At 35.1% G+C, this 22,950-nt stretch overlaps 2 protein-coding genes and 1 non-coding gene across 5 annotated transcripts; all 3 read right to left on the bottom strand.

The window, feature by feature from the left end:
• Positions 1 to 1,152: 1,152 nt before the first annotated feature.
• On the bottom strand, positions 1,153 to 11,663 carry AGB1 (GTP binding protein beta 1). The gene is made up of 6 exons (XM_028228028.2): positions 11,237 to 11,663; positions 11,007 to 11,101; positions 4,825 to 5,249; positions 3,303 to 3,660; positions 2,535 to 2,648; positions 1,153 to 1,330 (listed from the first exon to the last, which is right to left on the bottom strand). Exons 1-6 carry the CDS (start codon positions 11,340 to 11,342, stop codon positions 1,295 to 1,297), a joined length of 1,134 nt encoding a protein of 377 aa, XP_028083829.1. The 5' UTR covers positions 11,343 to 11,663; the 3' UTR covers positions 1,153 to 1,294.
• Positions 11,664 to 14,273: 2,610 nt separating this feature from the next.
• TRNAE-UUC (transfer RNA glutamic acid (anticodon UUC)) lies at positions 14,274 to 14,345 on the bottom strand. Its single transcript has one exon. It is a non-coding gene; the product is annotated as a tRNA-Glu (tRNA).
• A 1,812-nt stretch (positions 14,346 to 16,157) lies between these two features.
• CAP1 (cyclase associated protein 1) lies at positions 16,158 to 22,730 on the bottom strand. Of its 3 annotated transcripts, none has more exons than XM_028228026.2 (10): positions 22,147 to 22,730; positions 20,683 to 20,851; positions 20,543 to 20,607; positions 19,243 to 19,552; positions 19,013 to 19,160; positions 18,820 to 18,929; positions 18,652 to 18,707; positions 18,480 to 18,536; positions 18,107 to 18,282; positions 16,158 to 16,567 (listed from the first exon to the last, which is right to left on the bottom strand). In XM_028228026.2, the coding sequence occupies exons 1-10, from the start codon at positions 22,420 to 22,422 to the stop codon at positions 16,510 to 16,512; spliced, it is 1,425 nt and encodes a 474-aa protein (XP_028083827.2). In that variant the 5' UTR covers positions 22,423 to 22,730; the 3' UTR covers positions 16,158 to 16,509. The 3 variants fall into 3 exon arrangements, with proteins under 3 accessions (XP_028083827.2, XP_028083828.2, XP_082770084.1); XM_028228027.2 differs by having other exon boundaries at positions 18,139 to 18,282; XM_082913958.1 differs by lacking the exon at positions 22,147 to 22,730 and adding an exon at positions 20,958 to 21,096.
• Between the last annotated feature and the right edge of the window lie 220 nt (positions 22,731 to 22,950).

Below are 22,950 nucleotides of genomic sequence, written 5' to 3'. Positions count from 1 at the left end.
TAAAAAAAAAACAAGAAACAAATGTATATGGTAAATATTTTGAAAAACAAAAATAAAAAACAACAATGCTAAAGTAGTTCAAAATTTTGTAACTCAAATGACTCAAATTACTCAAAACGACGTCGTTTTGAGTATAAAATAATGTAAAACGACGTCATTTTGATAAATTTGAACCATTTGAATCACAAAATTTTGAACTACCATACATTTTCTAATAAAAAAATATATTTCAATGTCAAAATAGTGACCACCTGTTGTAATGGATAGACGTGGCTGTAGAGAGTGGAGATAGCGGAAGATAGTCATCAGAGTTGAGTATCACCAAGCACCAAAACAGTATGTTTTAACTTTAAATAAATATTTTTTAAACTTTTATAATTAATTATAGTTGTTTGAAACAAAAATTATATATCATATGAACTTTTATTTTTAATTTTAAAAAAATAAAAAACTCACCAATGGAGATTTCAAAGTTCACCAGGTGTTCGCCCGGTTTGGGATGGGAGGAGAAACCCGACCAGATTTATAACTAGGTGTAGGGAGGCTATCCTACCCGGTTATGTATTTAAATTATCAAATTATATTATTGTTATAATAATAACAATTTAAGTGAGACATAAAAAAGAAATAAGTAAAAAAGGCAGGGTTCGACCTTTTCACCGGCTCATCCAAGGTCTGGCTTCGAGCCTAGGGTAATAGCAGACCCTAATCACAGCCAACCAATACAAACATATTGATCATCAATGTGTTAAACAGAGTACCATAAAATCACAACTATATTGCACGACTTGGGCGGACAACTAGGAGGAAGAAAATGAAAGGGAAGGGAAAATAAGAGCGCTCTCTTTCCCGCGGTGAATGAAGACTTTGAAGAAACAGATTAGGTGCAGAACCTAAAAGAACTGACCAAGAGTACATGGTCCATATGACACATCAAGTTGATTGAAGATGGAGAAGACTACTGAAATCTAAGTTTGCTCGTTGAACTGAAAATAGTGAGGAAGAAGAAACAGGTTAATTGACAGAGTATATAGTTTTAAAAATTGGCTTCTCTAATTCAACTTCCCAAAGACTATTTATATATATATATATATACTCCTTTTTCACTATCCTAAATGGTATTTCCATGAACAAACAGTAACAGAACTATGGTTTCTCAAACAGAGTACTTCTTAATGAGATTCAAAAGGTTATACAGGGGAAGGGTGGATTAGAAAAGAAAGGAAGGTAAGACAACCACCCCCACGGGCCCGCAATGCTGAGGCAACTCAGATGAACTTTAAATGCCAACTACTCAGACCACCCGTCTATGCCCGCCAAAAGCCCAAATCTGCAAACAAAGAGATTCAATAAGAACTAAAAATAAATCAAAATTTGCTTACAATGTAATGCACAATGAGGAGGAATGCAAGCAAACAATTCTATTCATTTAGTTTCAGCTGTGCATATAACTACGAATGAAACATGATAGATATTTTGCAACTACGATGAAAAGAAGTTGTTGAGAGAGAGAGAGAATACAAAATGAACAATGGTGGAAGGGAATTACTAACTAAATGCTCTTGTATGAAATTATTTGTACATATATTCAAACTTATCGCATTTAAACAGTGAATAAAAAGTACATGTGCTGGTGATTGAAAAGTACACGTGCCAGGAGTGTATAGCACTACTCTTAGCAAACACCTATTTCTCTCACCTGAACAGTTTAGTCAAGTTTGGAAACTCAGGTCAATCAAAGCATCAAATCCTAACTGCCTGGGAATTTCTACAAGTCCTTTTCCACCCTTTAGCTCCAAAGAATGGTCAAAGTTTTTAAAGTGGTTTAAAGTCTAACAGTACCTACCTACGGTGCTACATATATTTATTACTTTGGTGGTGATGGTCTCTTATTCATTTTCTTTTCAGACTCCTGAAAATCTACAAGTTACATTTTTCCTTTTCACTGTGGTTTTTTGACAGAACATTTTTTATGAAAAAAATATTTTCCGTAGAAAACTTTTTCAATGTTTGGTTGAAACCTTAAAACTAATGTGCTAATGGTTTTAGTGGTGGTGGTGATGGTGGTAGGTTGGTGGAGGTGGAGGTGTTGTTGGTAGGGTGGTGATGGTGGTAGGTTGGTGGAGGAGGAGGTGGAGGTGTTGTTGGTAGGGTGGTGCTGGTGGCAGTTGTGTGTTGGCATTGGTAAGAGTTTAATTTGGAAAACATTTTCCACCTATTAAAATTAGAAAAGAAAATGTTTTTCACCCAAATAAGCTTGTTAATCTACAGAAAAAAGTTTTCCGTTGACTTCCATTTTTCATAGTATCAAACGTCAGAAAATGTGGAAAACATTTTCCACAAAGTGTTTTATAACAAAAAAAAAGCAGCGTTCATGTTTTTCTTTTTTCCTCTGCACCCATCCATCCTGAACAAATCAGAGTCAAGCAGGTTTGCCAACATATCATGATTCAAAAATATATATATTTTCTCTAAATCACCTTACATTATGATATAACAAGTAACTTTCATGGCCAGTGTTGGGAAACACTCACCTTCAGATTTGTATCCCAACTTCCTGTACACAAGGCACTCCCATCAGCTGACAAGCCCAAACAGCTAATCCGACCCTCATGTGAATTTTGGAGTGATCCCAAATCCAGCACCACCTATATAAATAGAAAAAGAAAGGAAAGAAAGTAACACACACAAACATACATCATAAACGAGAATGTTAAGAAGGGGTGGGGCATGAAGGAGCATAAACTTGGAAAAGCAAGGTTCAAATTTTATTATTCATTTATTTATTTCTTTAGAATAAGCAAAAATTTCACAAAAATACAAATGAAGTTTGACTTGAAAAACAAAAAATAACAAAGGCAGATTTCTCTTTCTAAGATAAATAAAGTCTGATTTTGCCATTATGACACCACATATAATAGCTGATCTGCAAACACAATCATAATATTAAAGTAGGGTAAAGGAAATTCAAGAAAATCCCTGTTTCCACGTTACAGGTCTTTCCTTCTAATAAAAAGCAAACTGTTCTTTTCATGACACATGCTAGGCATTGTGACTTTAACCAAATTCATGAAAGATCTCAAAATAGCTATAATAAAAAAACATATATATATTTAACCAAATTCATAATAAATCAAATGAATAACTAATTAATAAAAATATATATATCAAGAAGTAAGTACGCTGATACACAGATGTAAGTATCTCCCTCGTGACTATGCTGATCAGTGGGCATGCAAGGGTATTTTTGTGCAAAGGTGAATGCATGAGAATTGTAACTCATATGAAAGAAACATATATACCTTTGCCAATAAAGTATCCCATACATAGCAATCACCATTTGAGTACCCGGCAAAGAGAAGCCTGCCTGATATGGAGAATGCAATGGAAGTTACATGGGGGACATCATTATCACCATGCTGTTGATAGTATACTTGGAGCTGGTGCCCAGTCCTAATGTCGAATAACTTGCAAGTTCCATCGTCTGAACCAGTTCCAAATCTATTTCCATCTGGGAAGAACTTCACAGCATTAACATCTCCCTCATGACCATGAAATGTCCGGACTGCTCGACTAGCAACACGAGTGTCCCACAATCGGGCAGTTGCATCACAAGAACCAGACACAAACATTCTTGAGTTTGAACCACTGATTGAGACACTGGAAGAATAAAAGATGATGACATAATAAGAAAGCCCCTGTTTTCTTTTTTGCATTTTAGTACATTATAGAAACCACTGAAACATTATGTATACAAAGCAAAGAAGTAGCAGCCAAATCACATTCTTTCTTCACATGCAACAAAAAAATAATTAAAAAATCCAGGGCCTTATATTTTCCAGACATTTGGAAGATAAAACTTTATATGACAACTTCCATATAGGATAAAAAATTCCAAGATGGTACTTAAGAAGATCAAGCCTAGTGGAAATTGCAATAGGATTAAAAACCAATCAAAATTAAACAGAATAATGGAATCTCCATATTTGTAAAATATTATGCCCATGTCAAAACCCTTCTACCATCTGGTAACATACACACACAATTTGCTATTATTAGTATGTATGGGTTATAGATATTATTGATTACTGAAGTCCTTCAGCATGATAGTATCAGAAAAATTTAGAGGTCATCAGTTGTGGAGTAGTTGGAAACACATGTATGGTTATGAGTCTTATGACAGATGTCACAGAAATACAAGCAATCAAACTTATGAGGCCTTTGAGGCTTTAATTTCAGAAAAACCTTGATGGGGTGTCTATGGAAGGCAAGCATACAATAGTTTAAATTAGGCCTGTCTATCAGTCCCATAAAAAAAATTGAATGTTCACCTGCTTCAATTCTATAACGGGATAAAAAAAATTCACATGAAATTTAAAGGGGAAACGATAAAAAAAAAAAAATGGAAAATATGGAAAATAATTGTAAATAGGTGGAGAATTAAAAATAATTACATTAGGATTGGGAGGTTAAAAAAATTGCAAAAACATTGGTTGAGCAAGGGGCATTTTTGTCATTTCATACGTGGATTCCACCTTGTTGTAATTATTTTTAATTCTCAGTATTTGAAATTTTTTCCCTTACTTCCTATTTTTCTGTAATTTCCCAAATTTAAATCACGTGCAACAATATTTAATAAGAATATATTAGATTGAATATGCAACTCAACTATATGCAGGTGCTTCAACCTTCATCCATGTGTTAATTACAAAAAAAAAAAAAGAAAAAAAAAAGAAGGTTTTTCAAACAGTAAAGTATTTTTATCAAGAACAAAAACAATAACAAAATTAGATCAATACTAATTTGGAATCCACCAAAAAATACCTCAGCACATCAGCAGTGTGTCCAGACTGGAATTCACCTCCAAAAACAGAAGTTCTCAGGCCTGTAGTTATATCCCACAAAACACACGTCTGATCACCTGAACTTGTTATTAGGTGAGTATCTTCATCTGGAACATACTGACAACAGGAAACATAACCCTTATGCCCACTAAGCATTCTTGATACAGGTATAGTCCCATCTTTGTCAGTGGGAGAATTCAGGTTGAAGATGGAGCATACGCTGTCAAGCCCACCACATGCAACAGACTGCCCAGTCGGAGAGAATGCGCACGTCATGACCCATGCACAAGGTAATTTTATGGCATGAGTTTTCTGGCTTGTGAGAGCATTCCACACTATTAGCCTCCCATCTTGAGATGCACTGACTATTCGATTCTTTTCCGGAGTCCAGTCTAGTGAATAAACCTGAAAAATTCTATGTGATTAGGATACTATTTTACTCCATCATCAATAATAAAGTTAACATGGCAATCATTTATTATTTTGTCACTAATATGGACAAAATGTTATTGACTTGTCGGATATTGTACTTAGACATAGTTACCTTACATTACATATTGTCACTGTAGGCATCAATCCAATACATCAAAAAAACTATTAATAACAAGCAAATGTAATGATGTTAAGCTATTAAAGAGATAATGAATCAAATAATACAAATGAAACGCATCCCAGTATAATAGTTCAAGTCAAAGAATCATGCCAAATTTCATCTGACATCCAGTCTTCTTCTTTTCTTTATTTTTATATTTCTGATTTTTGGTTTGTTAAGTCAGTGCAAGCTAAACGGCTCAAGATCTTCTTCAATAGATTTCTTACTATTTTACCAGCATTAACTGATTCACTCCACATCTTTTTCCGGATGATATGTCACTTCACCTTGTTAGAATTTACCATTCACACTCACCTACTACACTCCACCTACCACCAATTTACCCTCACCTACTCCTCACCTACTACCCAAACCCTCTCCTATATAATGAGCCACTCTGATTTGTAATACATCAATCTTGTAACAAATACAATCAATTAATAATACATATATTGTTACATGGTATCAGAGCAAGCTTAACAACCTAATTATTCTGATTCACTGGCGGGCGGCAGTCTCGCCTTGGCCGCCCGCCGGACCCCTACATACCGTCACGTCCGCACCGTCACGTCTGCCGTTAGACCGGAAGGAAACCCCAACCTGGACAATTGACCCGACCCGACAGGAGACGGGTCAGCCTGCTCCCAGAACCCATCCCTCTCAGTCACGGGCGGTTTCCAGGACCCGGTTTCATTTCCAAACAAATCATAGGACACAATCATGCTTACCCACCTCCTGGACTCGTTCTCCGCCCACCGACGCCGCCGTGGTGGACGACCTGAAGCTCCGCTTGGCCGACACGGAGGCGCGTCTGGAGCGAGCCAGGGCCCGAGAGGCCGATCTCAGCCGCCGTCTCGCCGAGATGAAGCGCTTCGTCTCTGCCATGGAGATCCTCGAGACCTACCTCTCTCTCTCGGCAGTTTTTGGAGGGGAGGAGAAACAACACAATTCAACTCACACTTCCTCTGTCAACTCTCTCTCTCTCGGCAGTTTTTGGAGGGGAGGAGGAGGGGAGGAGAAACAACACAATTCAACTCACACTTCCTCTGTCAACTCTCTCTCTCTCGGCAGTTTTTGGAGGGGAGGAGAAACAACACAATTCATCAACCTCTCTCTCTCTCTCTTGGTTAACATGAGAGGAGAGACAACATTTTTTGGCAGCACAAAACACACACACAAGGAACCAATCAGGAAAAAGATGTCTTCAACCTCTCTCTCACTCTCGGTTAAGACCACATGCACGCACTACCCTTCTTTTTACTTTTTTTTTATTTCTTTATTTTTTTGTTTCTTTACATCTCTTTACACCACTCTCTCTCCTACCTTTTCTCCACCACCCAACACCATCATCACCTTTTCCACCACCCACTTTTTTATCTTTTATTTCATAAATAAATAAATACATTAAAAAAAAAAAAAAAAAAAAAACAAAAACAAAAACCACGTTTCATATTTGCGCCACACACCATTTTTATTCATATTGGGGATCAACCCCGATCACCATTTTACAACAACAACAAAAAAAAAAAAAAAAAAAAAAAAAAACAACACACCCACACCCACAGTGGGATTTTTCTTCTCTACTCTGCTGCAGGTCTCTTCTTCTTGCCTCCGTCTTGGACGGCCCTTGACGGTGTTGCCTCCGGATTTCCCACGCCACCGAGCACATTTACTCCCTGCTCCTCCACTGCCGCATATGGCGGTCCTCCAAATCGGAACATCACGGTAGCCTTCCGCTTCAGCTCCTTGTTTTCTGCCCTTAGCACGCTTATCTCTGCTCGCGCATCCTTATACATGCGTTGGAGCAGAGCCAGCTGGGAATTTAAATGCTGCACCTCATTTGTCCTACTCTGCAGCCGGTTCGACAAATTTGTGACCGCCGTCATGGTTTCCACGCATGACTTCAGAGTATACTGATTAGCCTCAATATCAGTTTGCATCGCCATTTTTTGCTCCACCAACCGCATTGGAAAGTTCAATGGAGCAAAACCAGAGGTGTTTGGTTGCGGTTCACTGGCCACCGCACCAGTTATTTCTCTTGTGGGCTCGTTCAGTTCTGGAAAGAGCGTGAGCAGGTTCTGGGTAGCTGGACGGGAAGAAGAGGCCATGTTTTTGAGTTGCTAAGTGTTTCAGAGAAGGGTTGGTTTCCGGGTGTTTCAAGATTTGCAGAGACAAGCTCTCCGAGCGTTCAGAGGTTTCAGACTCGTATGCACAGCCTTCGCCTCAACCTTGTTTTAAATAGCCAGGGCCAGCCACGCGCATCGCGCGCCTCTTGACGTCCGACAAACTGGCACGCCTTTTCATGGCCCATCTTTTGATAAAGTGGGCACGCCTTTTGATGGCACGCCTTTTGATAAAATTGGGCACGCCTTTTGAGGGTGCACCTTCTTCAACGGTCCGACATGACCCTATAAACTGTCCCGACATTTGATTCCGGTTAGCCTTTTCAACGGTCCGACATGACCCCATAAACTGTCCCGACATTTGATTCCGGTTAGCCTTTTTCAACGGTCCGACATGACCCCATAAACTGTCCCGACATTGATTCCGGTCAGCTTTTACAACGGTCCGACATGACCCTATAAACTGTCCCGACATTGATTCCGGTCACCATACAGTGTCCTCTACCACGTTATGACACCACCTTACAGTGTCCTCTACAATGTTATGACACCACCATACAGTGTCCTCTACCACGTTATGACACCATCATACAGTGTCCTCTACTACGTTATGACACCACCTTTCAGTGTCTTCACCAACGGTCTGACACGACCATACAGTGTCTCCTATCTTTTTTTTTATTTTTCTGTATTTTCTTGTTTATTTTTATGTATTTTCTTGTTTTGTTCCTCTCTTCAAACTCAAGTTGGTTAGTTTCTATCCTCCTTGAGTTTGCGGGGGGCTGTTAGAATTTACCATTCACACTCACCTACTACACTCCACCTACCACCAATTTACCCTCACCTACTCCTCACCTACTACCCAAACCCTCTCCTATATAATGAGCCACTCTGATTTGTAATACATCAATCTTGTAACAAATACAATCAATTAATAATACATATATTGTTACACACCTTACAACAGTTATTTGGATAACTCCTTATTTGACTGTGTTTCCTACATTGTATGAACTCTCAACCAATTATAAAATAAAATTATGACTAAAGGGTACATCACAGCATATTAGTTTGAGGGAATGTGTCTAATCATACAATTTCCAATTCTTTTCTCAACAAAATTTACAGCACCAATCAATTATAGGTCCTGTTTATATAAATTATCTGCATGGTCAAAATTCATCCTTAAAATTTGTAAAGTCGGTCCACTTATGCTATAACAGTAACAAAATAAAAGCGTTCAAATCAAGTATTTAAATTAATAGAAAATTCAAATTAAACAGGAATTATACTATAGAAGGACAGATTAGGGAGTGAGATATGTGTCCGATAGTTTTCATCGGAAACTTCTTATATATTTGTATTTAACAATATCTTATATTTATCATTTGGTGTATAATTGCTATAAAACAACTTTTTGGCACTGCATATTACATATAGTACCATTTTATCTCACATAATATATTAAAACTATGACTCCTTTTTGCTGAGTCCACGCACCCTTAAATTTGAGAGTTGATGAGTCCGACGACCTCTAACTATGCACCCATGCCCGACAACACCCATACTCAATTCCATATAAGTAAAAGAAGGATTTTTTTTATAATATAGAGAAAGAAATCAGTGTTGCATAGGATAGAGTCGTTAGAAGGATTCTTAGCTCATTGTTCTTGTTTTAGGCCACAAAAAGCTACTAATAAGGATACTTTGTACATCTTGCATTACATCTTTACACTCATTTCATTTGATACACACTTAATCGTTGTGTAGAGGATTTTGTTATAAAGGAAAAGGATACTTTATATAAAGGATTTTGTTAATGTGTGCCCTTAGTGCACTTGTTAAGAAGCTTAAAAGAATTGTGCATTTTGCATGAAAGCAAGTGCAATAAAGAATGTATATATGCCTGAAGGGCACACATTAATAAGACCCATATAAAAAAGATTTGATACTGTCCAGTTCTTGTACTCAAATCGCAGCAGTTATCCTAATTCCTCCCTTACCAGCCAGTCCAGTTATAAACCTAGCCATCTATATCAAGTAACCAAAAGGATACAAAGGGAAAAGAAAAAATTGTGAAGTTATAACCTCATACAAATTTGGATACTACAAAATAGATAATAAAAAGTGGTCAACCACTAAACATCAACAGACATGATTATTGATTGAACTTCGACAACGATTTGAAAAAGTTAAAACACCAAAATGATAAAAATAGTGGTCAATTATTAAGATCATTAAATTAAATGAACTGAATATCCTTTTTGCTAATAAGTTCAATAACCTAAATTGCCAATATCCAATAAGGAGTAAACATAAAGCATATTGACCCATTAAATGATACAGACAAATTTATTGCATATGCTTTAAAGAAAAATGGCATGATTATGTTTACACGGTAGCAACAGGCCTCTTATCTGGCATAGAAAATAATTGTTATTTATAACATGACATGCAAATAGAGAGTCATGTAATCAACAGATACATTCCACCCTTCATGATAGTCTATCAGCCTCAGAGAAACTGTTTTAAGGCCTTCAAGATTTTTCTAAACAATCAGAAAAAAGCCAGGCCCTGTTAGACATGGTTTCAAATTTTGGTATTATCTAACAAGGTATCATGAAATAACAGTTTCAGACAAACTCAGCGTACGCAAGAATAATGGATCTTACTGTCATTATGCTGATAAAATTATGTTCTCGCCCAGATAATGCTGCTGTATCAGACATGGGATCTTCCTTGGGTAACAAGAGGAAACTTCAAAATAGAAAATAAAAAAATTTATCTGGCCATAATAACAAAATTTTAATTCTCAGATTTTGGCCGTAATAATGTTTTCTGGCCAAGATAATGTTATGGTTCTGCTGCTGAGACAGCAGACAATAAAATTATTAACAAACTTCCTTTTAGATGAACACAATGAAAACATTCTCCACGAAAACATATGGAGTCATCATCCTATTATTTCAAGATCTAAGAATTCAAAAATTAACAGAAATCCCCAACTAGAACCACAATTTCCATCAAAAGAATTTGACGTTCAATTGTTAGAATCCTATAGAAATACCGTCACTGCTTCTAGAAATGTTGTCAAAAAATGAAAGTTACTCTCACTTCAAATTCTAAAACTCAAACCAATGTCTCGGGATTACAATAAGAAAGCTGCAGGCATTTTTAAGTGAAGTGCGAGAGAAAACACTGAGCATGACACTCAAAATTGTGTTCGCATACACAATTGTCTTCTTCATAGCGTTATTAATTATTCAGATCAAAACACAGGTAGAAAATTCCATATAATTCACTGTATTCAGCATGAACCAAAATTCACAAAACAAAAAACAAGATCATTAACTGCAATGCAGTCAACTATAATAGATACACACAAACATATATGCATGATCATTGATCACATATACAAATTTGAAATCCAGAAATTGTTAACCCTACCTTCCCACTGTGTCCCTGCAATGTCCTACAGCAAACCAGATCCGTCGGACCGAAGCAAACCGGAGTCTTCCCTTGCGACTTGGCATACGTCGCCACTGCAAAATTCATACCAAAAAAACACAACAGATCAAAGCAAACATCACACATGCAATCAATCAGCCAATAACAAAAACATACAGAGAAACACACACGAAGAGAGAGAGAGAGAGAGAGAGAGAGAGAGATTGAACCATCGGTGTCGAGAAGGAGGAGACGCTTCTGCTTCAAGCGTTCTCTGAGAGAATTCACGGTCTCCGTAGCAGCCATGTGGCGCTCTTTCAGGTCTGAAACGGACATCTTCGAGAATTTTAATGGTTAAAAGGCCATTAAAACTTTGTCATGAGCTTGATTTAAGCCCTAATCTCCATTCCTTACAGTGAATTTGAAAACCAGAAATGAAATTTAGTTTCGGTTCATATCGAGATTAGGGTTTTGAGAAGTTGAGATATATATATATATATATAAATAGAGAGAGAGAGAGAGAGAGAGAGAGAGAGAGAATGTTGAGAGGAGAACAAGAGAGAGTGAGATCGGTTGTGTGAGACGAAGAAACGGGTTTTGGTAGGTGCGGGAGGTTCCGAACTGTGACTGACTCCGCTGGACCCACCATTAATTGACATGTCGTGTGCTGACGACTGGATACATTTGTTTAATCATTAATAAGACAATGTTTAAGATGGACCAAAAAAAATTAATAATAATAAAATCTCTCACAGTTTCATCTATAATAATGTCACGTGATACCTAATTTTTTATTTGTTATATACTCAATTATATATCACATTGTTAATAAATTAAAAAATTTAAATTATCAATCTCTAACATTACTCAATTAATAATTAATAAAAGTTTAGATCCAGTTAATCTCATATTTATATTTTAATATGATAGTACTAGTCTATCACTCGTACTATGCACGGGATAATTATACATATTTAAATTTGTTTTAGATTTTTTTAATATATAAATTATGTTTTTTAAGATTTTTTATAAAAATAATTTAACAATCTTATCACTTAGTGTATGAGAGAAGTTGAAAAATGTACTGCAGTAACTATACACATATTGTATCTATAATTATTTGTATGAGGGGATTTTAAATGCTAATCAAAGGATTTTGACCAAATCAATAAATGCAGGCATGTGGAAAGACATGTGGATTGAAAAAAAATTAATAAATGTTAATCAGAGAATTTTGACCAAATCAATAAATGTTAAGTGTTTTTTTTTTAATAAAAATTTTAAAAAATTCAGATTAGGATATTGAAACTCCCACAAGCCTTGGGGTTAAATTTAAGGATTTTGTAGGATTTATTACGAATTTTGTTTTGATGATTTAAAATATTCATTTTATAGAACTCTGAATATATAGTACTCGTAAAAAAATTATGTCAATTCGATAATCGTAATTTTTTTATTTTATAGAATTTGTTTTTAAAAGAATTAATAATTTATTTTTAAAATTGTATTTCTTTTTTCATATTAAACTAATTTTTCATAAATAACATATCAAACTAATTTTTTTTTCGTAAATAACATATATTGAGTGTCTTACAGAATGAATAATTTTAATCATGTAAATTGGACTCGTGATGAACTCCACCAAACATCTAAATATGAAAAATATATATGTTTGGTTTGTATTTGGGAGATGAGTTTTAGAAAAAAATTTCTAAAACATTGTTTGGTTTGAGTTTTTCTCAAAAAATTTTCAAATCACTTTTTCTCTCGTACACATCAATCAATCACTTTTTCTCTCTCCTCTTTCCTTCTCAATCACTTTTTCTTTTACACACATATACTCAAATTCTCCTAAAATATCAAATCATCCCAAACTCCCAAAAAAATAACTCTCCCAAAATATGCAACTAAACAAACCAAAAAAAATTCTAAACTCTCTCTCTAAATTTTTTTTTAAAAACAACTCTCCCAAAAACAAACCAAACAAGCCCATATATTTTTAGCAAAATGCAAGGATAAATTACATTAGAATATGTATATAAAAACTATTCGAGTGGTGATTTAGAGCACTAAATTTGAAACTCTAAAAACACCACTAATGAGGTGGCAATGTAAAAAAAAAAAAAAATAAAACAAAACAAAGGCCAAACTATCACATTAGTGATGGGATCCACAGAATGCCACATCATTAGTGGTGCAAAATTAGTGGTATGAAGTATTTTTCAAAGAGTAATGCTAGAGACCCCAAATATTCTACCAAAAGTTTTACCAAATGTCTCACATAAGTGTGGGACCCACACAATGTGAGTCCCATGTGGATCCCACACCCATACATTTGATAAAATTTTTGGTAGAATTTTTGGGACCTCTAACCTTTTTGTTTTTCAAAACTATTCTACAATCTCTTGAGAGGTGGTGTGTGGGATCCACATATGAAAGCCACTCTTCTGGGAGATATGTATGCCATTCTATGAATAGTTTTTGTATTACTTATTACATTAACCTCCATTCAGTTGAAAAAAATATAGTAGTTAATTACACTAACATCACTTTTAATATGAGTAAAGCGAATCAAAATTAATGTAAATGACAAATAGACACTAAAATAGACAAAAATAAATACACATTCTAAAAAGAAAGAAATGATAATATGATTTTTTTTATTCATATAATCAACAAATTAATAATAAAAAATAATCTATTTGAATTAAAACTTTCGGAAAAAGTCAATTAGTGTGTTTTGTTTGAGTTTCTTGGATTAAATTTTTTGAAAATTAAGTTTTTTCGTTTTCGTATTCTTTTGTTTTTAGTAAATATTTTTAAATTTTACATATTTTTTTTTACTTTTTTAGATGCACCTTGGTTAGATGTATCTAAAAAGTAAAAAAATTGTGAAAAAATATTTTAAAAAATTAATAAAAATATAAAAATATACTAAATTCTTATATTTTTGATATTTAGTAAATTTTTAAAAGATTTTTTTTACAATTTTTTTACTTTTTAAGTGTATTTATGTTAGGTGTATCTAAAAAGTAAAAAAATTGATTAAAATATTAAAAAAATTCAGTAAAAACAAAAAAAAAATACGAAAAATAAAAATATAAAATTTTCTAAAAAGTATTTTCTGAAAAATAAAAACAATTTAATTATATTAATTCAGTTATAAATAAAACACGCAGTGAGATTTTCTCGGCTTTTAATTTTAAATTCCTCTTAAAATTAAAATAAAGTTTATAGTGACAAATATGGGGGACGAAAACTAAAATTTTCCGTTGCCGGGAATCGAACCCGGGTCTCCTGGGTGAAAGCCAGATATCCTAACCGCTGGACGACAACGGAATTTGTGGAAGCAAAGTTTGGTTTATTTTAATTTATAAAATGTTGAAATTCAAACAGTTGCCCAAGGAATTGGTCTGCTCAGTAGAGAGACGAGTTGCCATCCCGACGCACATATGAGACTTAAAGCGACTGAACTCATTACAGACCGCAATCACCTCCGAGATCAAATTACCATAATTCCAAAAAAAAAAAAAAACTATTCACCCATCACTTAGCTTGAATGGCTACCAATCTTACTTTGTATTTTTTAACATCTCCTTTTACGTTGTGTTTGGTTGGAGAATTTGAGGAGAGATTTGAAAAGGAAAAGGGAAAAGGAAAAGTTAGGTGAAATGTAAATAAAATATACTTACATTTCACCTAGTTTCACACACATTTTCCCTTTTTCTTTCCAAATCCCTCCCCAAATCCTCCAACCAAACACAGCATTTGCGTTTCTTTTTATCTTATACACCCATTTGACACCAATTATTTTGAGTCCTTCTGATAAGGATGTAAGTTTCCAAGTGTTGTTTCTTTCTATGGCTTAGATTTTTTCATTCATGGCTTGTCTCCATATGTCTTCCTTTTGTGCTGCTTCAAAGGGAAGATTTAGTGGAGTTCCAATCCTGGATGGAGGAAGGCCTTCTTCCCTTGATCTGCTGCTTGCGAAGGAAGTTTTGATTATTTTGTACCTTTATTTCGGTTTGGAATTTACTCCCATCTTAAAAAAAAAATTAAAAAAAAAAATAGAGAGACGAGCATATGTCTCTCAATATCCCATCCACAACTTGTTTAAGAAGCAACGTCTATTTCAAAATTCAATTGAATTTCATTTTTAAAAATTGGCTAAAAACCTTGAAGGAAGACAAAATCTATGCATAAATGTTTTCTCAGGCCATTAGAGCTTCATAATTTATGAGTTCGAGCATCATGGGTAAAGAATGGTTCAAAAGAATCTTGTTTCCTACTCTTCCAAAACTTAGGCTAAATAATTACTTTTATGCTGTGTTTTGTTGGAGGATTTAGGGACGGATTTGGAAAGGGAAAGGGAAAAGGTGTGTGAAATTATGTGAAATATAAGCATGATTTATTCACATTTCACTTACCTTTTCCATTTCCCTTTCCAAATCTCTCCCCAAATCCCCCAACCAAACACAGTATTAATATAAGTTGTTTAGAGGAGGAAAAATGTGCTTTAGTGGATGTGTTAGTGAAGATGTTATGTAGTTTATTAACTGTGAAGAAAGAGACTTGTGATTGCTGTGCCATAGTTGATCTATAGGAGAGAAAATAGTGACAGATCAAAAACATTGCCCCCAAACATAGGTTATTCTTCATCAGAATTAGGTCTCCAGAATTTCACCATGAACCCACACCTATGACATCAATTTTATCCATGAAACGGGTCGTTTATGAAAGAGACATGACAGAGACATGACGTTATGCGTTCTTTTTCTTTTTTTTTTTTTAAATAGAAAACTAAACAAAGAACAAATACAGATTCATCTGGACGCTTATTTTCCTAACCCAACCAAACGAAAGAAGAAATTTTCAATTTATTCCGTTCAGTTACTTTTCCTACCTTTTACCATTTATTTTCCTTCCCGTCCACAAAGTCAAGATACAAAGATAGCATCAATGGTAACCATGAAAGTAATTTTCATAAACATAGATTCACCAGGATGCTTATTTTCCTAACCCAACCAAACAAAAGAAAGAAAATTTCAATTTCTTCCATTCAGTTTATTTTCCTACCTTATACCATTTATTTTCCTTTCCGTCCACAAATCCAAGATACAAACATAACATCAATAGTGACAATCAAAGAAATTTTCAGAAACATCTCACTGCAGAGCATACAACAGGGGACAAAGCCATTCATTACAAAAATTTCATACAAATGAGTGAAAAGACAATCGAAAGACTTCAATACCCAATTTAACAGACTGACAAACACATGCAGAATATTACAACAGTTTGCTCAAACAAAACAACAAAAAACCAGCAAGAATATGCTATGTGTTCAAAGAGATCGCATTTGAATAAACAGGAAAGAAAAATGGCTTCCAAGGAATTAAACAGGGAAGGAAAGAAGAAAAAACGAGAAAAAAACAAAAAGGCACATCAGCAATTGAATGTGAAAATTCTCCCAGTTATCCTCCAGAGTGGGAGACCGGAGTTGTTACGAACTGGCCATTCTTGTACACATGAACAAACTGCTGCGGCAATGAATGCTCCCCCTGCAAAATAACACAATAAACCATCCTTCATATAACTTATGGTGACTTCTCATCCTTGTTAATAAACTTCATCTGAATAAACAAAAACTATCAACTAATTTATTGCATCGTATATGCAAATTGAGTACTATAAAAGTATGTATTCACGTCACTCATTAATAGATTTTTGGTTAAATGATGAAGCATTTTGTAAATAACATTTGGTTGCAACTAACAAATATTAAAAATAGAATACAAAAAAAAAGTCACAAAACCCAATATGAACTAATGCTCTGTTTGTTTGGGTAAAAAACATTTTCTAATAGAAAATATTTTCTACAAAAAACTTTTTTCAAAACATATTTTTTGGAGAAAACATTTTTCTATGTTTGGTGGTGATGATGGTGGAACGAAAGTGAAGGTAAAGGTGAAGGTGGAGGTGGAGGTGGAGGTAGTGGCATGGTGGTGGGGAAGCAGCAGTCATAGTGACGGTGATGGTGGCAATGGTCGTGGTGATGGTGGTGTGGTGGTGGAGGTGAGAGTGGTGGTGGTAGTGTGGTGACATTAGTAAAATTTTAGTCTAAAAAATGTTTTCCATCTTTTATTATAAAATATTTTCTGCCACATATAAGCTTGTTTTCTGTTGACCATGGAAAATACTTTCCGTTGATTATTGTTTTCCATTGTACCAATCACCAAAAAATACGAAAAACATTTTTCAAAATATGTATTCCTTCCAAACAAATGGAGCATAAAGTTAATAACATGTCTCCGAGAAAATAACTTTAAGACAAAAGGGAGTACTTTAACCCATCACGAACACTAACTCAAGCAAATGTGAATCAAGCAGCATTGAGCAATAGTAAGCCCACCTCCCTTCTCTTCTAAAATTAAGATATGACAACGCATCTTTAAAATATTCTAAATTTTCTTATAAGTACTATTGTAAAATAAAATCAACTATTTCTAGCAAGATGTTAAACTGATTACTATTTAAGGATACTTTCAATAAATCATGAGATACTGCAATTAATTAACCGCCCCAGCATCACCCCAATATGTTTGGCTAGGTCACTCAACCAATCTGATTGAATTGGCCCACAATGTTCTTGGTACTAACTAGAGACCTTAACAACAGAAATGAAGAGCCAGAATTCATTAACTACAAAGAAAGGAACAAGTTCACTTTGACATTCAACCTCCAGCTCTAAAGCCCATGAGTTATAGAACAACCAATCTCCTCAAAAGATGGCTACCAAATATGTCCAATTAGTTTAGGACCCTTGAGTTGCTATCTACTATAATTTCTGGTGATGCTAAAAAATATGTTAAAAAATAAAAAACTATCATCCATGTTAATTTTCTGTTACTCGTGTGAATATCTAATTAGCATATTAGCCTATGTTTTGTCATTATGGATATAGTAGAAATTCTTTATGATTTTCAATTTTAAAGAAGTGTTGGTTGATATCATGCAATAAAAATCCTTGTAAGCCTTGCCTTAAAGAAGAAGTGTTTGTTTAGTTTTAAATTTTTACTATCACAAGAGTTAAAATGTACCTGGAAAACCTAAAAGAAATGTCTAAACATACCCAATCGCCACCTGGCTCAGCACTAGGTACGAGGACATTGATTTCGCTTGACTTAGCTGTTGTTATAGAAACCTCCAAAGAATCTTTGCTTAGATATAATTGGCAACCTGCTGTGTTATCCACTGAAATTGTTGGAGCAGAACCCTACAACAGCCAAAGAAAATTGTATCAGTATTAATGCCAACTGATCCAATACTCTAAAGACCATTAAGACATGTTTAAGTGAAGACAACATATGTGGTTTAATAATAATAATTTATTTATTTAATTTTTTTTCATAACAGATTAATCAAAATCCGAAACTTTTAAAAAGCAGCCAAAAACATGACAGAAATGTATACCTGGCATTGAATCTCAACACCATTGCAATTCACAATCTCACAAGCAGCCACAACATCCTGTTTTCAAGGTGAGACATTAAGTGATACATATCCCTAACCATGTGTTGTTATATCCACAATTCTAAAGAAGAAGAAGAAAAAAAAATAATTCTGCCACAGTTTTCTTACTGACCGCGAATACAACACCCATCTTGGAGCATTTATCAACTGTTATGTTGTTAACTTTCCCTGCACATGTTAGAGTACCAATAAGCTCTTTCTGACTTAACAGGATCAGTAGCAAATGCAATACTAAATATAAGACGAAGAAGAAACATGCATGTAAGATAACAAAAATCACCTTGGATCTGTAAAACGGAATCTTTGCATCCAAAAATGTATACAGACTGCTTTGCATCACAGTCATCAATCACTAAATTCTTCTTTCCAATTTGATTCTCAACTGCCCACCTGCTCAACAAACAACGTAATAATAACAAACAATTTAAAATCAAACTCTTTATGTGAATCATGAAGCATGAATATGTACTCACTTACGACCCATTTGAAGCTCCAGCTTTGGAGGTCCTGTTTTAGAGAAAGACGGTGAATTCACACGAGTTTCTTTTTCATTAGCACCAACAATGCCTGTCCTATCTGCACGGTTCTTGGTTTTCATATCGGCTGTGACCTTTCTCAAACCTAGTAGGCAAGGAAATAAACTAAAGCATGCCCAATAAACCCTGGCAAAAAGAAGAGAAAAATGGAGAGAGAAAAGAACTACCTGTGGTCACTGGCTTCCCTGAATTAATTTCTTGAAAAACAGCAGCCATTCCTTCCTTTGGGCGTGATGATGAAGAATGAGGAGATTCTGAACTAAAGAGTGATGCTGATGGAGGAGGTGGAGGAGCGGGGGCTCTTGATGTAGGAGCTTTTGATGGAGCAGAAACAGTTGATTTTCCTGTGGCACTCCAAACAGGGCCCAAAGGATAGTGACTCTTCACATAATCCCTCAAACCTGGTACGTAGAGCTCCTTAAGAGCTTTTACCCACTCCACGTGATTCGGGTCTTTATTTTTGTACTCTACAAGAATCTGCAAAAACACAGCAAAAAAGCATCATCCCTGACCAACAGAAAACAATTTTACTCCTAAACTATTATTTACTAAGTAATAACTGCGAATAGAAAAGTACATCCATAACCACCTGTAAGTTTTAATGTTTTACCATTTATTGCATAACATGTTGCAAGCATCAAACGTCAGGAAGACAAAAAATAACATATCAACATTATCTGTTTTACCCTCTATTTGCTTAATAAAATTCCCTACATAAAGGTGTCGCTTGTCAAACATAGAAATAAAAATGGCTGGAATGAAGAATATAATTTGATTAACAAAGAGGACCTCTCTGTGTTCTATTACAGTAGACTCTAAAAATCATATTGATAAAACCACTAGCTACCATTGCTCTTGAAACACAACAATCAATAGTAACACTCTGCTCATCGAAATTCTGCAGTTTTGCAAACTGAAGGAAAATGGATTCATTTTAATGTTGGGATTTACCCATTTCCAGGAACTTTAATGGACATCAGCAGCTTTCTTTGGTTGAGGTATGTAAGTTCTTAGAGACCAAAAATATCAAGATTAATATAATTTTCATTCTGATGTATACAATGACATTCAATAAAAAAGTAAAATTGCAAAATCTTACTCATTGGCCTGTCAAAATGGATAAATATAATGGGACATTGCATCAAGGAAAAAAGGGGACCAAAAAAATCAGATGGGGGAGTACTAATCTTCAATCTAAAAGATTTACCACCTTAACACATCTAGACAATATATATATATATTTCCCACACTTCGTTGAAAGGTGGGGGGGGGGGGGGGGGGAAAGAAGAAGAAAAAACAATGAAAAGGAGTGTGAAGAAATATAACCCACGGTAAACAACTATATACTAATGCACTACAGATTTTTCTCTGTCCCTTTGCTTCAATTTAAAGCAACATATTCTAGTTATCATAAGAGGCATAATCTAAATAGAGCTGCTAGCTTACAGCACCTATTTAAAGAAGTACCTTGTTGCTGTAGAATTCAGCCATTTGCCAACTTTCTTCCACATGTGCAATAGGCATGCTCATACCTTGAAAAGGGGAAGCAGAGTTACATGAAATCATCAATTTCAAGCATTAGAAAAATAATCTAACATTTATCTCACCGCAATCTTTGCCAGTATATGCAATCCAAGCTACAGCTGTGAGACTGTCAGCAGCAGTTTTCAAGTGGTTAAAGAAATCAGATCGCCTTCCCTCTGTCATTGCGTTGGCTTTCATTATCATGTTATTTAGCGGCTTGAGAAATTCAGCCAACCCTGCCATGTCAGGTTTCTGCACAATGAAAAAAAAAAAAGCACATGCACCATCATAGTACCAACAACCCAAATAAGTAAACAAACATAAATTATAGCATAAGAGGATATGGTTAAATTTGAACCCTATGAGCATTTGAATTCAGCCCTGGTGTCAAGATTCCATCTAATCCATTATGCTTAGCCTCATCTCCTTACACAAAAACCACATCATCAAAACATATACTTTACTTTATGCTAATGACAATAATATGTCATCCAACTAATATCAGTTCAGAAAATTGTTGCAACAGTGACTCTAGCAAACAATCCGTATTGATTATCAACAATGATGGACCCGGGGGGGGGGGGGGGGGGGGGGCAATCACCCTCCTACGATTTCAAAAAATCCGTTTATATGCTAATATTAGCTATTGATTATTTTTAAATTATACATATTTGCCTCCTCTAAGTTATAAAAAAGATTAAGCAGTTGGAATGACCATACATCTAAATCTATGAAACCATGGGGTTTGAACTATAAAATTTAACAATTTGGGGGAAAAAAAATTTTGATTTTTCAAAACTCCTAGATTGTCTCACAATTCCTATTTTTTGTAATTCAACATGAATATTAGAAAATATTTCAATCATATATGTTTTTATGGTATTTTTAACATTTGATATTAGTAGAAATCAATGCTGTAGTTGATACATTCCTTTGTCAGTATATATGTTTGCCCCCTATGTTAGAATTCTGGGTCCATCCTGGTTATCAACACTTCTAGGGCATGTTTGATTAAGAGGATTATAGCATAGGATTGAGATTGTTAGTCCATGGACTCATAATCTCATGTTTGATTGCAACTGTTTTTAACCAGATTACACGAACGGCGGACATTCAATTTGATGAAATTGGTAAATTTTTAATATTGAGAGGGGTTGGAATCATAATTTCAAGTATGAAAGAAACAAAACAAAACAAAATGAATACATAATAAATGGTTATCCCACTAATTTGATTAGATAACTAATATATGAATAAGGCCCTAGACTAATATATGAACCTTGAAGAGATCTGATTCCAATTCAAAAGATCTATAAATAAAAGATATTCTATAGCAAATGTTTCATATAACATATAAATATGCATTCACAACATAATCCCAAATTCACCTGATTTCATACAGTACCCACAGAAATGCACCATATTTATGAACCAATCACAAGCACACAAAACTTATAAAAATCAAACCAACTAGAGATGACCAATTATGATACGTACAACTTCAAAGAACATAATCAAACCTTACGACTTTCAATACATACACTAACCTGAGTTTGCTTGACCTTGACGAGAAGCTCTCTCTGAGCAGAGAACGCCTCCGCGAGAATCTTTGTCACATCCAACACTTGTCCCCCAATCTTCTCCGCAGAAGCCGAAACCCTCCCAACGTATTCCGCCATCAGATCGTCGAATGCGGTGATTGACGGATCCAGCGCCGTCGCATCTCCGCCGCTCTCTAGGGAAACTCCGGTCCGGAACCCGGCGGACAGCGCCTCGAGACGCACCACCGCCGATTCCAACCTCCCTATAAGCTTCTCATCCATGGCGCCCCCCCTCTCTCTCTCTCTTGAAAAGTTTCTCTCTCTAGAATTTGCAGAAGGTGGTGTAGATCTGGATGTTGTTGATGTTGCTTTTGCTTGTTGGTTTGAAACGCCGAAAGGAAGCGAAAAAGGTTGGTTTGGATCGTGCGTGGGAATATATGATGATGCTGGTGTGTGTGAAATGTGAATGGACCAGGGATTGAGCGGGATTGGGTTCGGAGTGAGTGCGTCTGTTTGTGGGGTACACGTGTCAGATGTACATTGAACTTTGGCGGTTTATCGAGAGTTCTTGTGACTTGTAAAACACCTGTACCTTTGTCTGTTTTTATTGAGAAGTTATTAGTTGGCAAAAATGTTACAGGTTTTAAGGGTTGTATTAAAATTTTTATTAAATATTTTATATAGATGTAATGTTTTGTGATTAGTGAAAGAAATAGAGTAGATGAATTTGTAGGAGGTTGAGGAAGAGGGGGAGTATAATAAATTATGAATGGTGGAGAATATAATCAAGTGACATCTCAAGAACAATCA

Source organism: Camellia sinensis, chromosome 2, assembly GCF_055761805.1.
Source record: "Camellia sinensis isolate YWXY chromosome 2, ASM5576180v1, whole genome shotgun sequence".
NCBI classification, from domain to species: Eukaryota; Viridiplantae; Streptophyta; class Magnoliopsida; order Ericales; family Theaceae; genus Camellia; species Camellia sinensis.
The sequence above is the reverse complement of the archived record's forward strand: the minus strand, read 5'-3'. Positions and strand labels throughout refer to the sequence as shown.

What these genes read in the sequence shown, in the direction of transcription:
- AGB1 (XM_028228028.2), bottom strand. Translation starts at nt 11,342, where the DNA reads ATGTCCGTTTCAGACCTGAAAGAGCGCCACATGGCTGCTACGGAGACC. An exon ending in CCTCCTTCTCGACACCGATG is followed by an intron (nt 11,102 to 11,236) that starts GTTCAATCTCTC and finishes TGAATTTTGCAG; the next exon opens with TGGCGACGTATGCCAAGTCG. An exon ending in GTTGGGATACAAATCTGAAG is followed by an intron (nt 1,331 to 2,534) that starts GTGAGTGTTTCC and finishes CTTTGTTTGCAG; the next exon opens with ATTTGGGCTTTTGGCGGGCA.
- CAP1 (XM_028228026.2), bottom strand. Translation starts at nt 22,422, where the DNA reads ATGGATGAGAAGCTTATAGGGAGGTTGGAATCGGCGGTGGTGCGTCTC. An exon ending in CTGAATTCTACAGCAACAAG is followed by an intron (nt 19,553 to 20,542) that starts GTACTTCTTTAA and finishes GTGTTTTTGCAG; the next exon opens with ATTCTTGTAGAGTACAAAAA. An exon ending in GAGCTTCAAATGGGTCGTAA is followed by an intron (nt 18,930 to 19,012) that starts GTGAGTACATAT and finishes TTTGTTGAGCAG; the next exon opens with GTGGGCAGTTGAGAATCAAA.